The 8,073-nt window shown below is 39.4% G+C and overlaps 3 protein-coding genes across 3 annotated transcripts; 1 reads left to right on the top strand and 2 right to left on the bottom strand.

Moving 5' to 3' along the window:
* Window positions 1–1,775: 1,775 nt before the first annotated feature.
* Window positions 1,776–3,383, bottom strand: LOC106311197 (probable protein S-acyltransferase 1). Its single transcript, XM_013748419.1, has 5 exons — window positions 3,327–3,383; window positions 2,821–3,000; window positions 2,442–2,735; window positions 2,133–2,354; window positions 1,776–2,008 (listed from the first exon to the last, which is right to left on the bottom strand). The coding sequence occupies exons 1-5, from the start codon at window positions 3,381–3,383 to the stop codon at window positions 1,793–1,795; spliced, it is 969 nt and encodes a 322-aa protein (XP_013603873.1). The 3' UTR covers window positions 1,776–1,792.
* Window positions 3,384–3,953: 570 nt separating this feature from the next.
* Window positions 3,954–4,728, top strand: LOC106307347 (50S ribosomal protein 5, chloroplastic). The gene is made up of 2 exons (XM_013744277.1): window positions 3,954–4,085; window positions 4,252–4,728. Exons 1-2 carry the CDS (start codon window positions 4,010–4,012, stop codon window positions 4,605–4,607), a joined length of 432 nt encoding a protein of 143 aa, XP_013599731.1. The 5' UTR covers window positions 3,954–4,009; the 3' UTR covers window positions 4,608–4,728.
* On the bottom strand, window positions 4,652–7,809 carry LOC106307346 (aladin). Its single transcript, XM_013744276.1, has 14 exons — window positions 7,583–7,809; window positions 7,429–7,484; window positions 7,175–7,339; window positions 6,854–6,968; window positions 6,681–6,780; window positions 6,406–6,585; window positions 6,272–6,330; window positions 5,980–6,067; window positions 5,826–5,907; window positions 5,527–5,626; window positions 5,404–5,455; window positions 5,182–5,319; window positions 4,978–5,065; window positions 4,652–4,891 (listed from the first exon to the last, which is right to left on the bottom strand). Exons 1-14 carry the CDS (start codon window positions 7,638–7,640, stop codon window positions 4,844–4,846), a joined length of 1,329 nt encoding a protein of 442 aa, XP_013599730.1. The 5' UTR covers window positions 7,641–7,809; the 3' UTR covers window positions 4,652–4,843.
* Between the last annotated feature and the right edge of the window lie 264 nt (window positions 7,810–8,073).

Below are 8,073 nucleotides of genomic sequence, written 5' to 3'. Positions count from 1 at the left end.
AAACATCTATCTCCTTTCGATCCTCTCAAACACTAGAAATGGTCTCGCAATGGTTCTTATCGTCAAAGATCAAAACCACTGAGGATGACTTCAATGAAAAGAAGCAGAACTCCCAAGCTCAAGCAATACGTCAAGTCACATACACATCTAAACCTCACTCACCTTTCCACAATGGCCACCAAGATAGCATAGAAACGAGGAAGGGACCGCAAACAGGAGAAACTCATGGGCAGGGGCTAGCGTCGCACTTCACCGGTTCTGGATCCAACCAAATATCCCAAAACCACCGTAAGGCCACAACACAACGAGCATAAGCCCTTCACTTCTACCACCCAAATCGAATGAAGGAAAACCAGGAGCATGAATCTGGGAGATACCATCGCGATTCACCGACGACGGACACCAAACAGAAAGCCCATGACCACCTCAACAAATAAGAGCATCGATAAACACTTAGATCTAGAAACTCCAGTCTGCGAAATCCCCTTCCAAAGCTTAAAAACAACAAAAAATACACAACAGAAAGCTAATCAAAGCAAACTAGACCGGTGGTGGTGCTAGATGAGCCACCACGCGCCAGTCACCGAAGAAACAAGTAGAGTCGAGGCAGGGGAGGGGGGGGGGGGAGAAGAAGGAAAGGAGAGAGGACATATATTTCTTTCTAACTCTCTTGTTTTTATTAGTCTCCTTAAATAATGCTTAGCTTCTGCAAGATTAAAAGGTTTATTTGTTAGTCTGTTCTATCAATGCTTTCAAAGAAGTTGTATGAAATGTATCTTATTATATAGGAGGAGTCTACATCTAAAACCTTTTTAACATTCATAGTCAAACAGAAAGGAAGTCAACTTGATTAAAGATTTATAAAAATAAAATAAGATGATGATAGTGACTAGTGGATATTATATATACAGGATTTTCTCAATTGGTAAAAGTATGTTGAGTCTTTTGTCTAACGTAGAATAACTGCATAAAATGTCAATTAGTATTTACATTTTTTTGAAAGGGATCCCTTTTTGAAAATATTTTAAGTTATTTTAATCGAGTATTTTGGTGAAGTTTTTATTGAAGATATATGTAAATATAGATAGTTGGGATCCTTATTTGTAATTAGTCTAGACATAGTACTCTCTTCAGACGTGTATAAGTATTGTACAAAGCCTCTAATAAGAATCATCACTTTCCATAATCTATAGTTTGTTAGTTATCTATAGTTTGGTAGTTAAAAACGAATATTAAAATTGTATAGTTTCGGATGAGATTAGAAAGTGGTTTAACAAAATTCGTAAAAAAATTTAAATTTTACCTAAATCCTTCTAAAAATTTACTAAGACTCCCTGCTAGCTATATTTTTAGTGTGATACAATATGTCTGCGTTGTATTCAGTCTTTTCTCTTTTTTGTAAAACACTGACCGTAAGATACAAGAAACACCACACAGTATATAAACCCTATACAATAAAGTACACCAAACTGAATTACCACGCAAGAAAGCACTATATATTATACACTTATTCTCCTAGCTCTTGTTCTAAATGCGAAAAGGTTGTGAAAGTCATTTTGAGGAGTAAAGACAGAGGTACATGGCTTTGAATTACAACTGTTTTGGTACTGTTTTGCCCTATCTTCATCTCTCATCCACGCTCAAGTTTCTCCTTACATTCTCTGGTCCTTGTTAAACCGTGCCAATCCATGCAGCGCCTTCATCTACACTTATCTTCTTGACACTTGCATCAATATTACTTCCGTACTCCAGCTTCTGAAGGCGCAAACTGCAGCTACCATGACCTGGTTTGCTACTGCTCATTTCCATGTCTCGGAGACCCAAAGGCTCTGACCACCTCTGAGGCAATAGAACCCACCTCCACATCTTCTTCTTGCACCCAATCTCTAAAATTTACCAAAGGTGGTGAGATTTTACCCAATAACAGCTCCTTGAAGTTCTTTAAGACGCCCTTTCGGTAAGGGTTCTCCTTCTTATCATAATGGTACCGAAAACTCTCACTCGTCGTCTGAAAAACACATAACAAAAAGAATCAGACAAACAACAATATTAAAAAAACATAACAAAAAGAATCAGACCAACAACAGTAATGTAATAAGCGGTTGCTTGCTAATGAAGCTAAAGAATCTTGCCTGATTGGTAGAGATTAGGTAGAGGTGGAAGACAGTAAGTCCACCAACAAACCATACGGAAACAAAGCAGTAAAGAGCAAGAACACCTAGTATCAAGTCATCAGCGATGAGTACATAGAATTGGCCATGGACTTCAAGCATGCTCATCAATGAGAAGACAAATACATAGATGCAGAGGAGGGTTGAACACGATATGAAACATACGAAGAACGGATAGTTACGCTGCAAGAAAAAAAAAAAATCAAGAAGATCCTACTCAGTTCTTTGCTTAGGTTACAAGAAATGATTTTTCAGGCAATAAAGACTTACCAAGGCGATGCACTGACCTACCCATGGACAATGATGATCAAACCTTTGGACACAGTTGTTGCAGGTTGAGCAGTGAGAGGCGCGAGGAGGACGGTATAGCTTACAGGTATCGCAGAACTTAACCTTGACGGTGAAGCCATTCACTATTATATATTTTGTTCGAGGCAGTTTAGTGTTTCCTACTTTGTTACTCATCCATTCAAGTGATTGTGTGATAACCTCAGAGGGAGTTTCTTTGTTCCTTGGGATAATACCAGGGTCTCTCGTTGATGTCAAGAAGAGAAACGTGAAGTCCTGTATACAAAAGAAGAAGAAGTAAGAGAAGGAGGAACTTGGCTCTTAAGTATGTTGCCTGGCTTGCAAGTTAAGTGGTTTATACCATGATTGTGAGAAGAGTTGCACCAATCAAAATCAGAGAATGGAACAAAGGGCGGCGATGTCCGATCAAGAAAGCTATTCTGATGCAGAAAGTGATAGATGGACCTCCTATCATACATGTGGTCAAAAGAAGAGAAGATGCGTCTGGACCAAACACTAGTCTCCCCCCGCATAAAAATTTCTGAACACAGAACAATAGAGATATTCAGACCAATATAGACAGCAAATAAAATCTTGCTTTAACTCTTATCACATGTGACACAATAAACAGTTATATACACATGGATCTATAAGGCTATTACAAAACTAAAAGGCTAAAACATATGAAGATGACCTTACGGCTCTTTTAAGTAACACAAACTCTAGAACAGAGAAACCATAATAACTAGAAACTCGGGGTAATTCTTAGCTTCCATTGCCATTCAGAACCATAATGTGGTTCATAAAATGAATCATTACAGAAAAAAAATATGAGTCAGTAAGACAGAATACAAGAAGATGTGTTACATTTTTGCCGGGCCAGACTTGATAAATCCTTTTACGCTCATGATTCTGACAAGACATGGCGTTTTATTGGTGGGCGAATGAAACTGACAGATTGTTGTTCTTCGCTATTCCAGTCTCAAAGTCCACGTTCAAAACACCCACATGTTCATCTCCTGTTTCTTCTTGCCGTGTTCTTGCTCTCGCTCTCGCCGCCTGTGAATGAAACCGGCGATTTCAAGAACCCCTTCCTTCCTTATCTGATAATGGTTTTGTGTTTTGAGAGATCTGATATTTTTCTGTCTCTCTCTCTCTCCCTCCATACATATGTCCTCCTCCATTGGAAGTTCCTCGACACCATCATCATCATCATTTCTCTGGAACAACCTTAACATAGCTTTCTCGCCATCTCACAACAGGAAAGCCAAGGTGTCATGAGTTATATCACTTCTGTTCAAACCGAATCAAACTATGCTAATCATAACCAACCCGAAATGAAAACAAAAGGTCGGTTCGGTTTATAACTGAACCGGTAATTAAAACTAAACCGGAGTAACAACAATAAGTAGCGAAACTGGGATCCATACCAAATTGCAAACCGGATTGATTCGGATCAAATCCAATCCGTTCATTAAAAGCTTATCCAGAAACTAAAAAACTTCATATGAATGGTCTGAAGGCAAAGTTCTTTCTTTTATTCGAAGAAGATGGCTCTTCTCTGTTTCAATCCTCTCGCTCCCCTCTCTTCTCAAAGGCTTCAACTTTCGTCCTTCGCTTCACCAGGTACGCATCTTCACTTGTTTCTCTAGTTCATTACGTATTGCCTTTAGCTTCGTTCTTAGTTCCTGGGCTACCTCAGTTTCTTAAAGCTCCGATCTTTCAGGTTGTTGTTAAGGTTTACTCGTGAAAGCTCTAATCTTTTGGCTTCTTCATTGTTTTAAATCTTCAGTTTTCAGCCTTAAACCCAACACCGTCGAGTCTAAGAACAGAGTCTCTCTCAGTGCTTACAACTTGAGCAGTGGTTGTAAAAGAGCTGTGATTGTGAAGGCGGCTGCTTCTGGAGTTGACGGAGCTGAGCCCGAGAGCAATGAGGAACCACCTAAGACTGTCGTCGCTGCTGTTCCAGTTGATAAACTACCATTGGAATCGAAAGAAGCTAAAGAGAAGCTACTCCTGGAACAAAGGATGAAGATGAAGCTGGCCAAGAAGATTAGGCTACGTAGGAAACGTCTGGTTCGTAAGCGTAAGCTGAGGAAGAAGGGTCGTTGGCCACCTTCCAAAATGAAGAAGCTCAAGAATGTTTAGAGCTGATGCTAATTTCTTCTCCCTCTCTCTTATTTGAATTTTTATTTTGTAATGTTGTTTGTAAAACTTATGGAACCATTGTTTTTTGGATTAATCTCAAGGTGAGTTATTTAAAAGGATTCATTACAAAGAGTGAACAGTCTAGATAGAACCATTAGAAAGAGAGAGCAGTTTATAGATGGAGGCAAAAAGTGTGGAGCTTGCACAGAACCATTTGGTTCTTACGGAAGAACATGTTAGCGGAAGATGAGAGGATAGGTGCAGCAGAATCCAGTGCTCCAACACTGCAATAAAGTTCATTTTGAAAATACTGATTAACAGAACATATACTTTGCATGTAAGAGCCTTTAGTTTAAAGCATATGGCTTACCACGGAGAGGAGTGGACCTTGCTTGAACTTGTCATGGAATGAAAGGGAGAGAGCTTCAGGGTTTTCTCCAGGGCCTCTGATGAAACCACTATGAACATAAAAGCATAAAAGCATATAGATTATTCTTTGGATTTAGTATAATACACATATGGACAAAAGAAAAGAGGTCAAGACAGATGGATGATAATTTTAGATATTACTTACACAAGTGATGCTGATACAATAGGTGTCCTTCGAGTGTCGTATATAGCAATCAATCCTTTGTAATTTTCATCACCTCCTTTGTATGAGACAACCAATCTCTCCCCAGATGCATCCCACGCTATCTTCTTGATTCCCTCGCTGGTTGAAAACCACATAAATGAGAAAACAATCAAATAAAGGCATCTCTGTGGTTTTAGTTTTAACAGCAAGCAGATCATTTACCTGCCAGTCATAGACGCTAACTCTGGTAACTCAACTGGTAACAGATGGGCATCTGAAAAAAATATCAAAACAAGAGGATTAGTATGCTAACTAGTACGCATACTTCAAAACATTTATGCATACCCAAGGATGGTGGCTTGGATGAGAAATGAACAGAGCCCAGTGTTAAAGATTTTGAAAACGAAATCAAGATGAAACGTCCTTCAGGATCCCATAATGCTCCCTATTACAGAAGTGTCAGTAAGTATCATAGTTTTAGTCCATTACAGAAAAAATGAAACACAGTTGTAATTTCATACATCAAAAAAGGGACATATTCTATGCTTAGTATATTCCATGCATGACCTCATGCAACAAAACAGCATCTAACAATAATGCTTATCAATCAACAATCCTATGTATTGAGCCACAATAGAGTATACCGTGACAGATCCAGATCCAGTAGACAAAGACCATGGCTCTGATGTCCACGTGTTTGTTTCCCAAAGGCAAAATGTCCCATCACTGTAATAGCAACACATCAAACATGAAACTGATTTCGACATCTGTAAATAAGAAATAGAGTAGATGTCTCACAATCTTGATGCAAAGAAGTAGTCCCCTGTGGGTGACCACTTCAGCATTGAGATGCCACCTAGTCCTCGTCGAATAGGTGTTCCTGCACCTGGAAGATGTAATATAGGACGCAGTCAGAAAACTAAATCCAGTTACGCAGGAAGTATTCTTCCCATCCAAGATAGAAAGTATCATACAAGAGAAAGACAGCAAGTTATGTCCCCATAAACGATTTAGACACGATTACTTATACTTCCAGAGCTATGTGGAGGTGAAGCATTAATAAAAGTGTTATTAAGGCTCCTTCTATTACCTTGAGAGACATCCCATATGGTGAAAGATGAGCTGTCATATGAAGCTGATGCCAGATATGTGAAAAGATGTCAAGGGATAACATGAGTTAACAGAAAAAAACAAAACAATATAGCATAAACATTTTCAGGATATCTTCCACAAGGGCTCCAAGAGAGAGCACTGATCTGCTCATCATTTTGACACCGGAGAAAGTCAACCAAGATCCAGCGAGCTCCAGATCCTCGAGAGAGACTTCCCCTCAATGAAGAGCCACCACTTCTAGCCAAAGCCATGTTACCTGGATAGGAAGCAGTCCATATGCATATCCCTCCCCTGTTTCAGTAGAAGCAATTGTTACTTGATCATATAGGAAACTACCTAATAACAGAAAGTAGATTGTATTCAGGGGAGGCCATATAAGAACCCACCAACAGGCTACGGAGATGGATTTTCCACCATTTGGCCTCCACTCAAGGGCTTTAACACTTCTCTGAGAATCACTTGTCAGTAAGCAAGGTTCTTTCTCATCTGCACAAAAGGAGAATATCAAACCGTATGCATACGATTCTCCAAAACGTTGTGCAGTAGAAGCAATACAGACCTTTGTCCTCGTAGTCACGAATTGATGCTTGATTAGCACCAGATATAAAGGCAATAACATGCTTCCCTTGATGCCAACTCACTCCTTGAAGATCAATCTCTGACAAAAGACTTGCCTAGAAATACGTTGTGCAACAAAGAAAAGATGATTCATACCAACAGCTACAGGAAATGTCAATTTGAATTTTGCAGAGAAGACAATCCTAAACGACCTTACACATTAAACATACTTCACTCCCCTGGATACGAAAAAAGATTTTAACTTTTGTAATCAAACAGAATGCTAAAGCATGGTGACATGGTCCTTAAGCCAACTTCTTACATCGATGGGGCGTAGAATCTGTTTAAGAGAGTCTGCAAACATGCCTTGTAGAGTCGCCACCAGTCCTTTTCTCTCAACAAGTCCCTTATCACCACTCTCTTGAGCTTCGTTTTCCTCAAGAGAGCCAGGTCCAGCCTCGAACGAAACAGGGCTAAACACCATCCCCTGTGACGGGAAACATGTAACTTTAGCCCTTTTAGCTTAAAAGGTATCATCAAGTAGGAAAAGGAACAAGGAACGCAAACGTAACGTACGAGAATCTTTCCGTAAGTCTCCTGAGCTCGATCGTCGGACAAGCTCTGAGCCGTAACTGCATCCAGTTAACAAACGAATCAGCTAAAAGGAGATTCGAAAGTGGAGTAAAGAAGAGATGGGTGGAAAGTGAGAAAGGAGATAGCTTTTACTTACTCAAGTCTCTGTTGATCTCGCAGACTGTGACGGAACCGGGATGAGGAAATGACGCCATTGTCACTTTTCTCTCCGACTCAGAAACGGTGACCTCACAGCTCGCCGGAGAAACTCGCCTGAGAAACGGAGCGAGGGATATTGATTTGATTTAGGGTTTTGAAATTTGATTTAGGGGTTTTGGTTTGTAAACAATAATTTCTCCGGGNNGGGGGGGGGGGGGGGGGGTGTTTCAGTATAATTAATTTTTTTCTTTGGAAAATATCATATATATAAAAATTAAAGAACGATATATTTCTCTTGAAAAACTTAATTGTAATCCACGAAAAACAGAGAGCTTACCAAAAATAATAATTAAGATAACCAAAATTATATTGAAGAAGAGGCTGTGAAGCAATTTTCAATAGGAGAGAAAACAAATAATCTAACGCGCGTTTTGTTGAGGGTCACTATTTACTTCTTTATGTATTTTATATTTTTCCATATACTTTAGA

This window comes from Brassica oleracea, chromosome C8, assembly GCF_000695525.1.
Source record: "Brassica oleracea var. oleracea cultivar TO1000 chromosome C8, BOL, whole genome shotgun sequence".
Classification (NCBI taxonomy): domain Eukaryota; kingdom Viridiplantae; phylum Streptophyta; class Magnoliopsida; order Brassicales; family Brassicaceae; genus Brassica; species Brassica oleracea.
This window is presented reverse-complemented; position numbering and strand designations above follow the sequence as displayed.

Coding starts and splice junctions, on each gene's coding strand:
- LOC106311197 (XM_013748419.1), bottom strand. CDS start 3,383: ATGTCTTGTCAGAATCATGAGCGTAAAAGGATTTATCAAGTCTGGCCC. Junction 2,355..2,441: donor TAGGTCAGTGCATCGCCTTG/GTAAGTCTTTAT, acceptor TTTTTCTTGCAG/CGTAACTATCCGTTCTTCGT. Junction 2,009..2,132: donor ACCTAATCTCTACCAATCAG/GCAAGATTCTTT, acceptor TGTGTTTTTCAG/ACGACGAGTGAGAGTTTTCG.
- LOC106307347 (XM_013744277.1), top strand. CDS start 4,010: ATGGCTCTTCTCTGTTTCAATCCTCTCGCTCCCCTCTCTTCTCAAAGG. Junction 4,086..4,251: donor TTCGTCCTTCGCTTCACCAG/GTACGCATCTTC, acceptor TTAAATCTTCAG/TTTTCAGCCTTAAACCCAAC.
- LOC106307346 (XM_013744276.1), bottom strand. CDS start 7,640: ATGGCGTCATTTCCTCATCCCGGTTCCGTCACAGTCTGCGAGATCAAC. Junction 6,586..6,680: donor TCCATCTCCGTAGCCTGTTG/GTGGGTTCTTAT, acceptor CTACTGAAACAG/GGGAGGGATATGCATATGGA. Junction 5,320..5,403: donor TTAGCGTCTATGACTGGCAG/GTAAATGATCTG, acceptor GTTTTCAACCAG/CGAGGGAATCAAGAAGATAG.